The sequence below is a fragment of the Molossus molossus genome, unplaced genomic scaffold (assembly GCF_014108415.1).
Source record: "Molossus molossus isolate mMolMol1 unplaced genomic scaffold, mMolMol1.p scaffold_m16_p_32, whole genome shotgun sequence".
NCBI lineage: Eukaryota > Metazoa > Chordata > Mammalia > Chiroptera > Molossidae > Molossus > Molossus molossus.
In genome coordinates, this window is record NW_023425369.1 from 702,196 (window position 1) to 721,280 (window position 19,085).

The 19,085-nt window shown below is 40.1% G+C and overlaps 3 protein-coding genes across 5 annotated transcripts in view; 1 reads left to right on the forward strand and 2 right to left on the reverse strand.

Moving 5' to 3' along the window:
• The window catches only part of HSPA14 (heat shock protein family A (Hsp70) member 14), a 36,625-nt gene extending 22,243 nt beyond the window's left edge, over positions 1-14,382 (reverse strand). For 2 of the 3 annotated variants that reach the window (XM_036281197.1, XM_036281198.1), the window contains exons 1-8: positions 14,235-14,382; positions 13,076-13,156; positions 12,918-13,000; positions 4,922-4,970; positions 4,683-4,788; positions 3,563-3,653; positions 2,309-2,413; positions 657-818 (exon numbers count right to left, since the gene is read on the reverse strand). In XM_036281197.1, coding sequence (XP_036137090.1) covers positions 657-818; positions 2,309-2,413; positions 3,563-3,653; positions 4,683-4,788; positions 4,922-4,970; positions 12,918-13,000; positions 13,076-13,156; positions 14,235-14,291 — 734 coding nt within the window. In that variant the 5' untranslated portion in view covers positions 14,292-14,382. The remainder of the gene's footprint in view (positions 1-656; positions 819-2,308; positions 2,414-3,562; positions 3,654-4,682; positions 4,789-4,921; positions 4,971-12,917; positions 13,001-13,075; positions 13,157-14,234) is intronic. The other variant, XR_004961973.1, reaches the window with a different exon arrangement.
• LOC118643235 (zinc finger and SCAN domain-containing protein 20) lies at positions 4,925-12,946 on the reverse strand. Its single transcript, XM_036281199.1, has 4 exons — positions 12,918-12,946; positions 10,226-10,954; positions 8,391-9,719; positions 4,925-4,970 (listed from the first exon to the last, which is right to left on the reverse strand). The coding sequence occupies exons 2-3, from the start codon at positions 10,785-10,787 to the stop codon at positions 9,202-9,204; spliced, it is 1,080 nt and encodes a 359-aa protein (XP_036137092.1). The 5' UTR covers positions 10,788-10,954; positions 12,918-12,946; the 3' UTR covers positions 4,925-4,970; positions 8,391-9,201.
• A 341-nt stretch (positions 14,383-14,723) lies between the features above and the next one.
• The window catches only part of CDNF (cerebral dopamine neurotrophic factor), a 46,572-nt gene continuing 42,210 nt past the window's right edge, over positions 14,724-19,085 (forward strand). The window contains exon 1 of the mRNA XM_036281201.1: positions 14,724-14,888. Within this exon, the coding sequence (XP_036137094.1) occupies positions 14,774-14,888 (115 nt within the window). The 5' untranslated portion in view covers positions 14,724-14,773. The remainder of the gene's footprint in view (positions 14,889-19,085) is intronic.

The following is a 19,085-nucleotide window of genomic DNA, read 5'->3' on the forward strand; positions in this document are numbered from 1 at the left end:
AACAAAAAATAGTACTTTATTTAACAAATGAGAAATTACCACTTTTTCAAGACACTTTTACATAGGTTAGCCAAACTGATGAAAACACTGTTTCAGTTACATTTTTTTTTAGAGCAGTGATGTCCAAAATAGCCTTTGATATCTGGCTCTTGATATGCCAAATAAGATTAGAATTCTGAATGGAATAATAACACCCAGTAACAAAACTAAAATATTCCTTGTGGTAGTAGATTAGAAATTAAATAAACACTCCATTAGTTCCCTGGAATGTGACTTTAACAATGTAATTTTCATCAGCCCTAAACTTAAAACCTGTTCAGAAGGTAATGAGGTCTCAGTGCCTGTACCCTCCTTCACTGACATAAGAGCAGCACACGAAGAATTAAGAAACCGAGCGTGAGATCCAAGTTCACACAGTTCAGTGTCTGGTAGTCCTTTAAACTAAGTGAAAAATCCAAACACACTGCACTGGGCAGCTTGGCCTCTGCTCCCCCACGTCTTCCTGGATAGACATTATTAACTCTAGACACAAAACTATCCAGCACATTGGAAAAAACACATCCTCCTTTGAAGCAGAGCAATTTCAAATAAATTAAGGGAGAAAAACGAAAGGAAAACTTCAATAAAAATACATCATCAAATCCATTAATACTCACCTCTGAAACTCAGAAGCTAGATGCTGTGCTAAGGTTTCTGTAAATTGTGTACCTCCGATGTTATCATCAGTGTTTGTTGAAATAACACGATATATTCCACTGTTAACTTCCATGACACTGACAGATAAGGATGTTCCCCCAAGTTTGAACACCAAAATATTGCTTAAAAAAAAGATAATATGAATAAGTTATGTGAGAATCACAACATTTAAAAACATTTTTTTTTCTTTATTGATCTGAGAGAAAGAGGGACAGGGAGAGAGAGATGGAAACATCGATCAGCTGCCTCCTGCATGCCCTCCACTGGGAATCAGGCCCACAAGCTGGGCATGTGGCCTGACTGGGAATCGAACCGGCAACCTCTTGATGCATGAGTTGATGCTCAACCACTGAACCACACCGGCCAGGCAGAGAATCACAACATTTTAAAGCTAGGCTGGACTTCTTACACTAAGAAGCCACTTAGTTTAATCCCTTTATGTCACAAATAAGGAAACTAAAAATCTCACTTGAGTAACTAACCTGTCCGTGATCATGCAGTGATTGCCAGGGGGAGGCAACACAGGGGGATAAATGAGGATGGACCGAGACATGACTAGGGGTGGTGAACACACAATACAGTGTACAGATGATGTGTTGTAGAATTATGCACCTAAAACCTGTGTAATTTTGTTAACCAGTGTCACCCCAATAAATTTGATTAAAAAAAAAAATGTTGTTCATGGTCATCACTTAGTGATGAATTAAGCTTAGAAACCAAATCTTTTCGTTTTAAGTCAAAGTTATTTTTCATTTAGTTGTGCTGGTAAAATTGCATTCTGAGTAACTGGAGTTCAAAACACCAACTTTTCAAATAAAAAAAAGATTTGTGATTACAGTGAATTAAAAGATAATTATATATAGAAATTGTGTATTAAATCATCCAAATGACTACTGCAATAACATGTACTACAAAAATGAAACATACTCAAAACTAGGAACTAATTTCCTATGTATCAAAATTCATAATTTCTGATATTTTACATTTACCTAGTTTACATAAAAATAATTTCCTAGTGATTTATACATATTAATTTCTTTATTCAAACTGTGAAATCTGAATGAGGCAAAACAATTAAGGAAAATTAACACATCTGAATTAATTTCCCTGAAGATGCATATATCAGGCCTATTAAGACAAGTTTGACAACTAAACGAGGAGTATGTTTTACTGTTTCGTAATCAAAAGAATTCTCAAATCCCCATGCAGCATTTCTTGCCATCTCCTGTTAGGACAAATGTATATAAAACTACTCACTCACTAGTTATAAACACATTTAATAACTGAAACTGGTACTAAAATTAAGTGTCCTAGCTTGAGTTGGAATGTGGCTGGGCTTACAAATTTCAAATCCATCTCAACTATAGGAACAAAGTGTGGGTGATAAGAGAAGGACAGATAAGCTCAATCTTCCTTCTTGGTATGTTCTTTCTCTGCTTTCCTAGTACAACTTTCTCACCTATTTGAAAAACTCTAGTTGAGGGTTTTGATGTCTTTTCATTCACACAGACTTAAAACTGCTGCATTTTATAGTAATCTCTATTGATATAATTGCTACAATCTAAAATGTTTTCTGTACTGAAAAACCTAAAGCTGAAAATATGATTCTTACCTTTTTCCAGTGGGGGAGTCTTGTCCAATTCCATAAGCCAGAAGAGCTGCAGATGGTTCATGGATTAACCGCAAAACATTAAAACCAGCAGCTCTGGCTGCCTCCCTGTGGACAATTTGCTTTCAGTGAATTTAATATCACAACATGTTAAAGTCTACATTTTAGAAATGTTCTGCTAAAGATTTTATGCAATAGCAAGTAAGATTTCATAAGTAAAACATGAATGGTAATGATCTTTGGAAGCAAGATGACAGAACACAAGAAATGAATGTAACTCTGTAAGAAATCATTTTCCATTTAAAATAATAATGTTCAAAGTCTATTTTCTTAGCTAAAAAAATAATGTGCCATACATTATAAAAAACTTTTTTCTTTATTGATTTTAGAGAGAGAGAAAGGGAGAAGTAGGGAGAGATGGAAACATTGATGAGAGAGAACATCGACTGGCCACCTCCTGCATGCCCTCCACTGGGGATCTGGCCCACAGCCTGGGCATGTGCCCTGACCGGGAATTGAACAGGCAACCTCCTGGTGCATGAGTCAATGCTCAGCCAGTGAGCCACACTGGCCCAGCACATGAGCTTATATTGAACAAGAAAAAGAAAACTCTCAAAAATGCCCAGGCTTACACACTTTAGAAAGAGATTAAGACAAATTTGTAATACATTTTGCAATTTTCCGATTTCTTTTAGCATGTTTTTAATATCCCACACAAATTCAAGTAAATAAAGCTATTCTCTGCCCCAGAAGCAACTCTGATGCTTGCCAAAGCCCCATGTGGAACTCTATCTCAAAAGCAGAGGCATGCATTCCACCAATTACATTTGCATAAAGATTTGTAGAAACTAAATGCAACTTTTTGTTTAGATGTTAAGATCTAAGGTGAAAAAATACTTGCAAACATATTCTAAAATTGCATATTTTTATATAATTCCAACATAAATCCTAATTACATAAAACTAAGGCAAAGTGATTCATAAACATCAGCTTAACCTGGTAATTAAGAACATTTCCAATCAAAATGGCTAAGAAGGTGTATCTAATTTTATGTTCTCTTACCATTTCATACAAGATAGGAAAAATTAATGGTCATTAACATACATTTTGCCATACTATTTATATACGCACGTATTTACAAATACAATTTTATTGCCCAAAGTGTTTTCAAATGCAATTTTATTTTTCACTACATGGTGATATTGTGAAATTTTTTTTTCCTTTAAGCAAATAAGATAAACCCCATATTATACTTACCCAAGAGCATTTTTTTGCTTTTCTCCAAAATCAAATGGAACAGTAATAACTACATCATTTGCTTCTGAGCCCAAGACAGAATGTGCCGTTTCTGTATATTAAAAAAATATAAAAATAAATTCCGATGACAAAAAAATGTCAAGTGATACTTTCTGAGGTTTATCAATTTGCATCAAAGATCTTCTCACTATAAAGATTTTCCAGTTTATTTGATTATCCCACCCTGCTGATCTTCTTCTTTTGCTCTCTTACATCATGTATGTGGTTTTGGTAATTTGTGGACATAGAATTAGGTACTTTTTTTTTCTTTTATCCTCACTCGAGGACAATTTTCCTTTTTTTTTTGTTAAGATAGAGTGGGAGGGAGAGAGAGGGAGAGAGAGAGAAACATCGACATGAAAGGGACACATCGAGTGGTTGCCATCCGCAGGACCCAACCAGGGCCGGGGACAAACTGCAACCGAGGTACGTGCTCTGAGAGGGAACTGTGCCCTGAGAGGGAACCGAACCCGGGTCAACGCTCTAACCGCTGAGCCAAACTGGCCAGGGCGAAGTAGGTACTTTCTAATGTGCCTGATTCTCAGGCTTCAAAGTTTCCACCATCTTCCAAATTAGATTGGTTTCATTGAGAATGAGCTTTATTAATGTAAAGACAAATAGCATAACATTAGTTCAACACATTAAAGGGCTGCCTCACATCTCGTAAATTCATAATATAATCTACTCCAAAATTTCCTAAATTGTTCCAAAGAATGCCACTCAGCTCCAGCCCTCATCTGAAGTGATGAAACCAGACCAACTTCATTTGCCTAAATATTTTGAAAGTGTACTGTCAATCCTAAAGAGGCAGATATTTACTGTTTATCGCATTTATTTGGCCACTTCATTTTAAGAAGTTTTGAAAATGCTAATCCAACACAATCTATTTACATTACCTGTAGGGGAGACCAAAGTCAGGGATGGTACAGTCATTTAACAATGGTCACATGGCCAGTTAGTGGCTCAGTAAGATAGAGTTTAGGTCTCCTTACTACTAATCTGCTCAATCATTTGTTTCTCCCCAGGTCAAAAAACACACTTAACTTTTTAAGGTCAACTCTTAACATTTTTCTCTCAATACCTTTCATTTTACTGAATATCAGTCTGGCAACATCTTCTGGGTTAATATATTTTGTATCTTCTCCAGTATCTATTTTATATCGTAATTTCCCATTTTTTTCAATAACCTATAAGGGAAATTATAAGTGTGTTTAATAAGAAATAACTTTAATAAAATACAAAATTTCAAACCAACATTATAGATTAGCACCTTAGCAATTACTTTGTGTAACAGGGAAGTAATAACAGAACCATACTCACTAAACATTTACTTTCTGTGATGTATTTCTGAGCCTGTGGGTCATCGGAGCTGTCCACAAAGATAAAAGATAGTTAAGTATTAAAATCAGTATTGTTCATATATAAAATTTAAAGAACAGTTTCTTTTCAATACCACCGAATATAAAAATATTAACAAAATGAAATTGCTTAATATTAAAAAAAACTTAAGGTATTACAGATAATAGGATGAAATGGATGAATATTTACAACGATTACAGTAATTCTATTAAAGTGTTAATCTTTGCATTTGAAAGTAAATAGCTCTTGTTCTGATCTTGCTGCTATTAATAGATACTATACATTTGGGGGTGATTTTTCATAACATCACTGATTTTGTTACATACTTCCACATCTATAATCCCAAAGACCCAACCACTGAGATAAAAAGAACAAAGGCGATAAGATTGCAAACTAAGGGCAAACCAACATGCCTAACACCATCTCTTGTGCTTGGTCTGAATGTGAATCGACACCCAAAATCAAGAGTGAGCAAAAGTACAAATTTATATATGGAAAGGTGCCCAGTACTACAGGTAGATAGATCTATCATGTCCTATATAAAATGGGTACTAAATAAATGTGCACGGCAGTAAAAAAAAATTAATGTGTTATGATGCTCAAAGTAGTAGTATCAATTTATACAGACTATAAAGTGTTTTCACATGTATTCTCTCACTTGATCTTCACAGTACCTAAGTGGGTAATTGAGCAACTATTATTTTAGAGGTAACAGGTTCATAGAGAGTCAATGACTTATAAGCTAGTAAGAGGCAGAGTACTTGATCCCAGATCTTCTCTATCAGAGTATGTTCGTTCACACTTTACCTGACTGCCTGGCAGTTAAGATGGTACATGATTAAAGTACTTCTGCCCCTTGAGCAGAAATGGTGTTCGACCTTTGGTTTAATTTCATCTAGAAATTAAGATGAATTAAATCCTTCTCCTACCAGGGACGGAGAACAGTAGGCCCGCAGGCCATACAGGCCCTCAAAATCAATACAAGCTAACATCACACGCCTCACCAAATTAGCCTGACCAAATACAGCAGGCTAATTTTAAAGATGTTAATTTTGTATGGCCTGAGAATATTATAAATATCCAAATGGCCCTTGGCAAAAAAAAGGTTCCCACCCCTGCCCCTTCGTCCAAGGGGCTGTGGCTATTCTGTTTAGAAACCAGTCTTAAATGTTTAATGAGAAGAGGTAAAAATTAATAGTAGCTAATTGCTGAAGGACCATTGCATATCTGATGACCCTAACCTGTATAATTGAAACGAAAGGTGTTTAAAATAGACTTATTCAGCTTAGAACTCTGAATACTTGCAGATTACTCATATATGATTCTCTATCACCTAAAAATTGGTAGAGAAGAAAACAGGTAAAGTAGCTTGCCCAAAGTCACATGGCTGATGGCAGAACTGGCCAGAATCCAGATCTTTAATGCAAAGTTTAATATTCTTTCCACTGAACCCTCCCCTTCTTCCCTGTTTAAAACTCAATATTTAGACAATATCCTGGACAAATATTTTAAGAGTAAGAAAATAAGATGAAGTGTGTCCAGTCATTTTTTTGCACCAATATTATAATTTGTGCACATTTAAGAGTTCTTTTTTTAGACTAGAATTTAAATCGACCAGGGATATAATTTATCCCATTATATGTAGGCTATCTACCACTCAGACAAGATATTTGCTGGGAAAGGATATTTTATGGAATTTATAGAACTCTTCAAAATGGAAAATGATTTCTCAACTGCTATGTAAAGAGGACCTCGCTTATGTGAAGACAGAAAGCACACATAGCTCTTGGGGCCATGTATAGGCAAGACCCTGGAGACTATAGCAGAAAAGCAGAAAGCAGAGAATGCAAGTGATGACAAATGATCATGGATAGTGCCAGAAAGCAGCGAACTGACCCACAACTACATACAAGTAAAAACTTTATTTGTCCACACCAGGATTAATTATGTAACAGAAAAACAAAGGGTGGTGGGAGGTTGGTATACACAGCACCTCATTTACATCACCATCTTTAGGAGGCAGAGCATTAATCCTACCATTTTATCACAACCTTTACCAGCAATGGCATTTTCTCTTCCTCCTCTTTCCTTATGTGTCAGCAGGTCCTCAGACCTGGTACACACCAGCACTAATGTGCTATAGGGTCTTCTTTCCCACTGTCACGGTATAGTGTCTTCCATGTGTGAAAGCATTTTTATTCATCTGTTCCTTTGACCCTCACAACAATCCTGTGAGGTAGGCAGGAGTTATTAGTTTCCCACGTTATAGGTGAGGATCCTGAGTTACAGAATGGTGAAATGATCCACCTAAGGATGAACAGGTAGTCATGGTTGGGCCTACAGCTTAGGCAGGATTTCGGGGCTTGTTTTCTTTCATACAACGTCCCCTTATTAAAACTTTCCTCCTCTTTATATTTTGCCTATTTCTGTTCACTTCTTTTAGATCTTTCCCTTTAGTTTTATTTCTCACATTAAGGTTACTTCACCCATTAGCTTTTCACAATACTACCTCCAAAGTTTAACTTCACTTCTATACTTTAGCACTTCCCTTATCTCAAATAAATCCTTGCCTATGTATTTTGCTACCATTAATAGATTAACATAGTAAAGGCCTAATTCTTCACCAAGTACTTCCCTGTTTTTCCAAAAAGTCTACCTACCTACATTAGTGTTACCTAGTTATAACTGACACATATCCCTCCATATAATGGCCTAAAACAATTCAAATGATTTGCCAATGTAATTGTTACATTAGAACCCAGGAGTTCTAACTACATTCCAGTGTATGCTACCACACCAGCTGCCTCCTACATCCATTACACACTCAGCAGAGCAGTTCACTTGCTTGCCATCTATTCATGGTTCCAGGTATGTTCCCACTGTTGTTTTGACTGTTTCTTCATCTATTTGTATTCCCTGCATTAAGCACCCAAGCCTGCAGAATATAAAACCTCTTCCAACATGCCCAGATATCTTTTTCAGCCTCTAGATTGAAGAAAAACATTTAAAATTGGAAATATGGCTCAACCTTTCTACATCCCAAAGGGTGTGTCTTTTTGGGAAAACAAAATATCTGTTGAGAGCTTGTGCCTAATAGGAGTTATCTATGCAGGTGGTCCTTATTCACACCACCCTTAACTGTTCCCAAACTGTTCTCTTCCACCACATGCCACTAACTAGGTGATCTTTCATCTATACCAAGTGAGAAAAAGTGACTTTGGAAAATAACCCTAGACGTTTTCTAGGGCTTGTCTTCTGTAACACATGAGACAGACACAAGGCTAACAGAAAAGAATGACATTAGCTAAAAGCACCTAGGAAACTGATATAATTCAAATTCTTTCCAAGATGTTCAAATAGCAACCCAAACTTAAAGATATATAATTATGCATGGGGATCCACATACATGGAATGCAAAGAATTTACTTACATTTAATATTTTATAAAACAGCCAATATCTCATTATATCAGATTATCAATATGAACCATAACACGATTGTGGCTTTCTGTCAGTTCTGAATTATATCCTATAGAGACTAAGAACTATTAAAATGGAGGGAAAAATGGGTTCACTATTGAGTGCTTACTAGTAGGTATGTCAGAGACACAGCAGTAAAAATGAGAGAAAGGTACAAATACATGTTGTGTCTATAGTCTTGAGCTACAGAGGGATTAAAAAAAAGAGAGAAGACTTGAAACTTCAGAAAGCAGTCAAGTTAAACAAATATTCAAGCAATGAGGTCATCATGGTATACAACTATAATTCTATATCTTGTCAACTAATGTGCCTCACCCTTGCCTTACCTCAGCCCAAGTCATATACATTAATAACTTACATGTGTATAGTGCTTTTAAACCCTTAAACCCTTTCACATCTATTAGCCATTTGATCCTCACAACATCCCTGTGAGGTAGGCAGATCCGGAATCGTTACCTAGTTCCCATTTTACTGATGAGTAAACTGGTGTGGAGAGGTAAACTAAATTGCCTCATAGCAGACAACGCGAAGGATAATTAGCTTTCTGGACCTGGCTTTGTCGTTTTCCATTAGGCTACCTCTCACATTTTCGAAGTCTTTCAATTAGTGGAGAAGTTTCGAAAAAGCAACTAGCCTGTATATTCCTACTCCTCTGCATACTTAATGGCTCATCCACTCCTTTTTCTGAGAACAAAGAAAAGGAGCCAGGGTACCAAAAGGCAAGTGTTGGATCTGGGCTTCCACCAGTTTTTATAATCAGTTCCTAACTTTTGGTATTTGAAATTAACCTCTGAAGCAATTTTTCAAGCCCTAGCTGAAAAGCACCAGTTGCTTCTTCCACTGCTGTTGCCAAGCGTCTGACTGCGATCACGGCATCCCTGCGGAGCTCGTTGGCCGTGTCTTGCTGAGCACTGGCCTCCTCACCAATAGCAATCAGCCTGTCCAATTTTTCTTCCTCACGCTTTGAAAGTTCTCGTGCCAATCTCCTGTTTTCTGCCAATTCAGCTGCAATAGTCCTGGCCACTGACCGCCTTCTTCGTCTTGCCCACCTTGGAGGGGGCTCACTGGTCAAAGGCCTATCCCCACCAGAAAAAGGAACTCCGGAAGAGATTGGAGGCTGCTGTGTGGAGGCCACACCAGGAGTGTTTCGGCTGGTGCTGGTGCAGGGACTGGGCTCACCGGAAACACCCAGTCTGGTCATGGGGCTGCTCTGACAGGGAGCAACTGCACCTCTGAAAAGGTGGTGGGAACTGCTGTAGCTGGGGGTCCCTTGAGAGCACCCTGAAAAACAAAGCAACAATGTTGCAGAGAGGACATTCCTGCTAAGGGAATGCATGGAGCCAGCAGCAGAGTTGAGAAACAATTACAAAACTGTGGTCATTCCTGGAAAGGCCTCTTTCCACAAGGGACTGGGCAGAATTCATTTCCTTGGTCTGGACATTTTATAGCCTGTAGTAATCTTACCTCCAAATCCCTTGCCTTCCTGAGCCCATTTCCACTTAGCTCTCCAACCCACTCTATATCCACAAATGCCTAAGTACGCATTATAAATAATGCCAAAATAGTTTGGTTCTAAAGAGTACTTCTATGTTTAAAGAGTTCTAATACCTTATATACCTAGGGTAATAGCTTTTAAACACTTAGAGTCCCTTATATTTAGGTTTTAAAAGAAAAGGGCAAGGGGCAGAACCAGGGACAATGCTGGAAAAAAAACACCATCCAACCATATACTGCTGTTTAGAACCAAGTAACTCTGGGACCCAATCCTTCACATGTTTGGAAATTACCTGCACCTGAGGATTCATCCCAGGAGTCCTCAAGGTCACTTGTTTCTCGCATCTGGTCATTGATTCTCAGTTGACAATCCTCATCTGAATCCTTAACTGTTTTCGAGATAGGCTGATGATCTGCTGCCTGAGTCCTTTTTGCTCTCAGAATGCTGGTTCCCTCTTCTCCTGGGGTGTCAGAGGCCACTAAGTTCTGATCATAGTGCTTGGCCCAAGCAGCATCCTCCATTAAGTTGTCTGGGTCAGTCACTACCTGATTTCGGAGAAGCTGATCCAACGTCTCATAAAATGGACAGTGTGGTGGGTCACCCATACTTGTGGCATGGGCAACATATGCCTTTAAATATAATGCCTTCAGAACTTTAAACTTGGAGCGGCACTGACGTTCGGTGCGGCGGAAGCCTTCCTGCTGCATTCGCTTAGACACAGCCTGATAGACATCTGCATTATGGTGCACAGTCTGGAGGCGTTGAATGTACTCTGCCTCGCCTAGTATGGAGAGAAGAGTTCGAGTCTCCTGTCTGGACCACCGGATGCCCGCACTGCTATTGGAACTGGCCATAGTGGACTGGGAAGGAAGGCTAGCTGAAGAAAGCTCCTGGGCAGCAAGGTGCAAATCTGAAGGTGTGGGGAAGCTCTGGGTGCTTTCAGTCTATTTCCAGGAGCCAACGGATTCTTCCCTCTCAGGGACAATTGCTGAGAAGCCAGGTCCAAGGACCAAATTTCTGGCTGGAAGGCCACAGGGGAATGAGAGTTACAGGGCAGGTGTAAGGATAATTGTGGCAGCAAGTTAAGCAGTGCTACCTGTAAGTAGGTCACAAGCAGGCAGTATGCCAAGACTGAGAAAGCCCAACTTTGGGAGTTCATCCAGGATGGACACTGCATCTGGGGCTAAAAATGGCCTTACTGGCTTGATAACAAGGGGACTAGTTCCTCCACAAAGGCCAGAATGCTTCCAAGGCTGAAACCTGGTACAACTGTGTGTCTGTAAAAATCACCATTGTCTTGTAAGTAGAGAGGCGGAGGTGGAAAATACCTGGAGCACAAGGCAGCTAGCAGGATCATGGTGTAGCAGTTTGTTTGAAGGGCGCTCATCCTTCACTATCCTTGCCCTAAGCAGCATGCTGTGGCTATGCATTACCCATCTGATTGTCACCATTGCATTCCTTCGTTAAAAGATAACTTTCAGGGCCAGAAAAGTAAGCTTAAGTTATTCTTGTTAATACGAAGCCTTTTGCATAATATAGCGGAAGACAACTGCATCATTACTCCAACTGTCTGCCCCAAAACAGCAGCATAAAATAGGGGTACCAGGGGATAGTTCTGTGGACATGTTCTATATTTTGACTGTATCAATGTCAGTATCTGGTTTTGATATTATAATCTGGAAAGACGTATCATTGGGAGAGAGTGGTAAATCCAGTAATATAGAGCATCTTTGTGTATTACTTCTTACAACAGAATGTACAATTACTCAAAATAAAAAGTTCAATTAAAAAATACACATTGTTGGTTGCTGAGTGAATCTAGCTTCAACATCCACCTATAACTCCCTGATTTTTTTCAAAATTTATAATTTGAACATCTTTGATACCAACTAATTTATCATCATCATCACCACCACAGAAATTTGAATTCTCTAAAATACTATAGGTTTTGGCTTAGTGCATAGATATCCTAAGGAAAAAAAATAAATTCAAGTTCAGTTTAACTACACACAGGTAAAGTATAATAAAACATATCTATATGTATAAAAAATAAATCAAAAATAAGAAAATTTCTGTTTAAATTCTCAACCAAACAACAAAGAAAGGAAACAACCTGGACTAAGGGTTAGAAGTCCTGAACTACAGTCCTGTCTAGTTCACCTACCTAACTAATTTAGGAATACCATAACTTCTACGTGCCTTGATTTTCTCATCTATAAATGGGGAGGGATAAAACCTGCATTACCAATCTTACAGGGATTTGAGAGGATTAAATAAAATAATAGATGTGAAAGCACTTTGAAAACTTAAAAACACTATATCAAGTATTACCACTCCAGTGAAAATGAAACCCCCTAATTATTATGGTAATCTATAATTAGAGGAGACATGAGTCTGAGGAAGCAAGCCTCTTTAATCTTTTAATTAAAGTTACAAGAGATGATTAACCTGATTCTTACATAAGACGTTAATTAAGTTGTTTCTCTACTGATTAAATTTGTTAAGCCCCTGGAAAAGTTAGTTCCCAGAAAGTGTCATAAAAGGACCTGAAAAAGAAAACTGATAGCGTCTACATAAATTATAATCAAATGCAATAGATTTGCAAAAATCAACTACAGTGCCAAGAAGTTATCAAATTCCCACAAAATTTTTCAAGTTCCCTCACTTAAAAAAATTATAAAATATAAAAAATCCAAATTACCACCTGTGAATGACACAAACTATCAAACAAAAGAAATGTTGGCATTTATCAATACAAATAGACCTGTCAGCAACAAACAACTGTCTAAGTGAATCTCATCTTTGAGAAGACTTGACACTAATCATCAAAAGCAACAGGCTACTGGGGTACTCTCTGAAATAAGTTAGTCATAGAAAACAATGAGAAAAAAACAAACGGTGTTTCTAGTTTTGCTCTATATTATGCTTAAAATGTATAAACACATTTTTATCACCATATGTAAAAGTAATATTTTATTCCATACCTTCTGCCAAGGATCTGCTTTACTTTCATTACTGTATTTGAAATATTTCTTATTCTACTGTGTTTTGCTGCCAATCCAACAACCTAAAAAAGAGCAATATATTACAATGGATGTAATTTTTACTTATTCCAAAGTGCAAAAATGAGGGGGAATAGTACCTCTTCATTCTCTGAGTAAGCAACAACAGCTGGAGTAACTCTGTCACCTGCATCATTTGCAACCACATCAGCCCGGCCATCCTGGAGAAAAATACACAACTCTATTAGTTCTTTTGACATCTTCAGACATTAACATATTCAGACATATGACGGCCAGTGTTACTTTGTCATACATGTGGAAAGAAAAATTGCTCTATCAATATTTTAAACCTGTAGATTTAATTGCCACTATTAATTTCCTAAATTTTATGTAAAACCAATTTCAATAAAGAACTGCCTCATTTTTTTCAGTCTTCTCTGAAGAGTCAATAATTGGAACAAATATAATAACCTTTCTATAGACAATAATAAGTTTTATTTCACCACCCTTTCTACTTCTCTTCCTTCTCCTACATCTTTCTTCCCTTCTCTACATATGATGAAGTGGCATTAACCCTTCAGCTTTCCCTTACAAACCATTTTTTGACATTTAAACGCGAGACTAGTGTCAGGGGAGTTCGGTATTATTGTTCCTTCCGCCTCCCCACTGACGAGAGGAAGGCCACAACTCCTTGTCAAGGTCTCTTCACTCCCCAAAAGGCCAAGTCAGTAGACCACGCACCACCAACTCACTTCACACGCTGCACAGGATAAACAGCTCCAGTTCCAGATCGCGGCCACCCCGCCCTTTCCCGGCAAACGTCCAGAAACCTCCAGGCCTCCTGCGGCCACTATATCCCGACCTTCCGAGCTTCCTGATGCCCTGACGTCCCCAAGACCGCCCCAATCTCCTTGCTCTCCCGCGCCCACGACATCCCCGAGCCCCTCCCCCGGGTTTCCAGCAGCCCTGGCGTCCCCAGGATCGCCCCCACCCCCGGGCCTCCCACGCCCACGACGTCCAAGAGACTCTCCGGGCCTCCTGCGGCCCTGACGTCCCTGGACCTCGCGCGCCGGAGTCGTCACGACCCTCCGCCAGGGCGCATCTGGCTTTCCGGAGTCGCTGGGGGTGAGGCCGACCCTTCGCCTCGAAACTTCCCAGCAGTAATGCCTCCCCGTGCGACGCTCCTAGGCCGATGACATTGCCGTTCACAACGCCGTAGGTGACCAGTGGACCTGAGCACGCACTCCGAGAACGGAGTGGCTGACACTGGGCCCGTAGCCCAGCCCCCCACTCCCTCACCTTGTAGACGGCCACACAGGCTGACGTGGAGCCCAGGTGAACTCCGATGGCCGCCATGAGGCGGCGGAGACGGTGGCTGCAGTAAAGAGTGGTCCCCCTCTAGCTACAGGTCTCGGGCTCCCAACAGCCCCATCAGGCACCACGTAGAATTCACGTTCCCGCCCGCCCATTGCGTCCGGTCCAAACGCCGCGGCCTCCCGCGTTGTCGCCAATCAGCGTGAAGGTCCCGCCTCTCGCACATACAGTCAACGAATAGCTTGAGTGCGTCTTTTTCTGCCCTGCCGAAGCGGCACAGCGTGTGCTGTAGTGCGCACGCGCCAGTCGGGGGTGACGGGGGAGGAAAGGGCTCCTTTGCTCCGCCCGGCTCTTGGTCCCTTTGGTGAGAGCCAGTGGGAACTCAGGGTTGAGGGAGTTGCGTCATTTGTTCTAGCTGCTCCGGGCTAGCTCCGCTCTCCGGCGTCCTGAAGCAGCTTCCCGCCGTAGCGTCGCAGCTGACGGTGGGGGCAAGTGGCCGAGGCGTTTGGAGCTGCTCGCTCAGCATGTGGTGCGCGAGCCCAGCCGCAATGGTGGTCCTCTGCGCCGGGCTTTGGGTCTCTAACCTGGTGCCGGCGCAGGGCCAGGAGGCCGGGGGGCGGCCGGGGGCCGACTGTGAAGGTGAGCGGTGTGAGGCCTGCTTGCATGGCGGTAGCACCGCGCTGCAGCTCAGCTGCTGTTGGCTTTGGCTTCTTCAGACCCTGGCTATAAATAATATTTCACTCAGAAAACGTGGGCCTTCTGTCTAGTTTCCTATCGCCTGCGCCCGATCCTAGGCAAAAGTTCTAGCGGGGCCGACACCTTGAGGTTTTGCTGTGACAATTAAACTGCGTTGTCAAGGCTAGTGAGTTCGGATTCGACCTTTTGCAAACGTGGCTGGATTCCGACGACCTAGGCGCCGAATTGATTCAGTTGATCCTCACCGGCGAAAGTTGCTTCTCCTTGCACGGGAGATATCTTTTAAGATCAAATTAGTTTGCAACTCCCCAAAGGAAAATACAACATGACACGTCTGTAATTGAGTTGAGGTGGCTTAACTAAGGGGTATGAGGATATAACTAACGTTTGTTATGACTGCAGGGGATAGTTGGTTTACAAAGGAGTACTTTAACTTCTTAGAGGAGAAATATAGAAGAACGATTCCTTTTCATTTCACAGAATCTCAACTGTGGACCTGAAGTCAGAATATGTCCCCTCTGGCTCTCTGGCAGACTTACCTGGTTCTGGCAAAATCAGTGTGATAATACCTCCTTCAGAGGGCTGTTAATATCAGATAATTAGCTACACTAGCTTCATTCTCCTGCACTGCAGTAACACTTACCTCCATGCTTCATTCATTGAAATAATTTAAATGTGTATCCTCACCCTTCTGTTAGCTTGCATTCTGTCATTACTTAACAGGAATTTGTAAATTCACAGTATATGTTGAATGAATGGATAGGTATAGTCTCTATTACAACTAAATAAAGGCTCAAAATTGACGTCCAGTTTTCTATCAGCCCTGCGATAATTATAATTTTGCTTAAAGATCGCTTACAATTGTGTTCTATACATTTAAAGCAGAATTTGTGAAGCATAAACAATTGATTAATCATCAGTAATTTATTTTCTGGAGTGTCTACCTAAAAACATGTCAGAAGAACCAGAGCATCTGGATTAATTAAATGTGAAGCTTATGCCATCTTTCCTGAAATTACTACAGCATATTGTGATTGTTAACTTGCATGTCTGACTAACCTGGGTGTATATTTCATTTGTTAGATAAAGAAATTATAGAATCACAGCAAAGAAAATACTAGTTTTAAAATAAGAACTGGATTCTAGATCTGGCTCTCTTACTGCATATGAGCCTTTATCATTAGCCACTTAATTTCCCTCAAGGTGTAAGATTAAAATGCTGTATTATGCATACTTTAAGGCAAAGGTAAGAAACTCATAGTCCGTGAGCCACCTGGGACCTATTGAAATGTTAAATTTGCAAAGCATTTTAATTTTTTATCCTCACCCGAGGACATTTTTTCAATATTTTGTTCAGATAGAGTGGGAGGGGGGGAGAGAGAGAGAAACATTGACGTGAAAGGGACACATTGAGTGGTTGCCACCCACACGACCTAACCAGGGCCGGGGGAAAAACTGCAACCGAGGTACGTGCCCTTAGGGGAACCGAACCAGATTCTCTCCAAACTGCAGGCCAACGCTCCAACCGCTGAGCCACACCGGCCAGGGCTAGTTTGTAAAGCATTTTAAAAAACATTTAAACCAATTGGCTACTTTTACTTATTTATTTATTTATTTTTAAAATATGTTTTTATTGATTTTTTTAGAGAGAGAGGAAGGGAGAGGGAGATAGAAACATTGATGACAGAGAAACATAAATCAGCTGCCTCCTGCATGCCTGCTACTGGAGATCCAGCCGGCAACCCAAACATGTGCTCTGACCAGGAATCCAACCGGGACCTCTCTGTCATGGAACAACGCCCATGTATTCATGTAGTGGGAATTGGCTGTGGCTGCTCTTTTTAGAAAGGATGTGTTCTTCAGGCTTTTTTTCTGTTGTTCCTACTCGAATATCTTTACCCATTCATTTTATTTGCCTGGCTCCTGTGAATATTTACGTTTCTGAGCCCTGCTTTAGGTCATGTGAGGCTTACTGAAAAAATGTAAACATTTTCACATCTCTTTAAAAGCATCATATTATGAGACTTTTTTTTTTTTCTTTCTTCAGATAGAGCAGGGGAAGAGAGAGAGAGAAACATTGATGTGAGAGAGACACATCGAGTGGTTACCACCCACACGACCCCAACCAGGGCGGGGACAAACTGCAACCAAGGTGCGTGCCCTTAGTGGGAATGAACCCGGGACTCTCTGGTCCGCAGGCCGATGCTCTAACTGCTGAGCCAAACTGGCTGAGACTGTTTTTTAAAGCTTTTTATTTTGAAATAATCATAGATTTGCTTATGGGACTATTTTTAATAAACAACAATAAAAAGCCTACAACGTACAGAAAAAGAATATGGTTATCTGATTATAGCAATAAATACATGCCAGGAACCTTAGATTACTGATTTGCTAGGCGATTTATGGTGAGATTATTCTCTTCATGTAAGCCTGGGGAGTAAATTTCCATTCTTGACTTTTCTATGGCATGGGACACCACTGACTTCTTTCTCTTTCAGAAACTTCCTTCTGTTGATGGCTTTGATATTGCTTTTTTCTTGCCTTTGCTTCCTGTCTCTATACCCACTTGTTCATGGCATCTTTCTGATTCTCTAGCTATGGCTTCAGTATTAGAATTTTTCAGAATTCTGTCTTCTGCCCTCCTCTCTTCTCAGTCTACACACTCATCTGTACAATCAGAATCCACCCAACTATAGTCTGATTAATCCCAAATGTTTATATTTAATCCACCTCCTTTCTAGAGTCCCAAAACTTGCATCCAGTTGACTACTGAACATCCCCACTTAGATATTTTATACCTCAAACTCAACAGAGTCACAAAGTCATCACCTCCTCCCTTTTCAGTCTCCCAAATCTGTTATGCTTGTGGTGTCAGTATCTACCTGGTAAACTAGACTAGACTTCTCTTTCTCCCTGATCCCCTATCAGTCACTATGTCCATTCATTCTACCTTCTGGTTGTCTCCTTTCTTCTTCCCAGCTCCATTGCCTTGTTACAGACACTCACCATTTTTATCTTCCTTATTGCCATAGCAGCATCCTTCCTGCCACCTTTCTTCTTTCTCTCTAATCTGGCAGCGTTATCATCGTTACTCCCTTATTTCATACCTTTCATTGTCTCCCACTTTCTCCAAGTCTGTGCCTCTCCTGTGTTTCCCCCACAGTATCTAGTACATTTCTCATAGTATTCAGTAATTGTTTTGGTCTCCATGTGTGCACTACTTGAAAGTCAAGACTGTTTCTCTCACCACATCACCTCCAGTGGCTACCACAATGTGAGGAATAAGATAGGCACTTAATTTTATTGAGCAAATGTATGCATATATGTTGCAATAAAATTTTATGTAACTGTTAGTGAGTCAAAGGTATATCTTGAGAAATACAAGTCAGAATTCCCAACTCATCATCCATTGATGTCTAGAGATCATGTAAAGGTGTATTGTGGGAATAGTGCAAGAGCTATGAGGCATTGGGATCCAGGGTTTCTTTTGTAGGAAGATGTGAATTAGAGTTCACTGAGCAGCTTTATGATAGTTTCTGTTGAGTTGCAGCATTGATCATTACAGCAGGTATCTCCTTAGAAAATGACATATTGGTAATGTCTCACTTTTCACATTGTCAGTATAATTTAACACAGATGATTAGTCAGTCCCTCTTTTTAACACGTTCTTCACTTGTTTGCTGGGAATACACTCACACTTCATTCTCACCCTACCTCACTGGCTGTTCCTTCAATATTTTTCTAGTTCTTTCTCATAGTCCCAGTTTCTAAACAATAGAGTTTCACAAGACTGAGACCTGGGATCATTTTTCTTCTCCATATCTCCTTATTCTCTGGTCTCATCTCTTAGATACTGTTCGACTGTTAATGTGCTAAACATTTAGGTATGTAGACCTCACCCTTGAATTCCAGATTTATGTATCCAGCTGCTTCTCACTGTTTCTATTTGGATTTGATTTAGTCAGAGAGAGAGAGAGAGAGAGAGAGAGAGAGAGAGAGAGAAAGAGAGAGAGAGATGGGAGGGAGGGTGGAAAAAGAGAAGGAGAGACCGAATTACTATAAGGAATTAGCTCACTTGATTATGGAGCCTGAGAAATCTAAATTTTGCAGTGGGGCTGGCAGGCTGGAGACCCTGGAGTG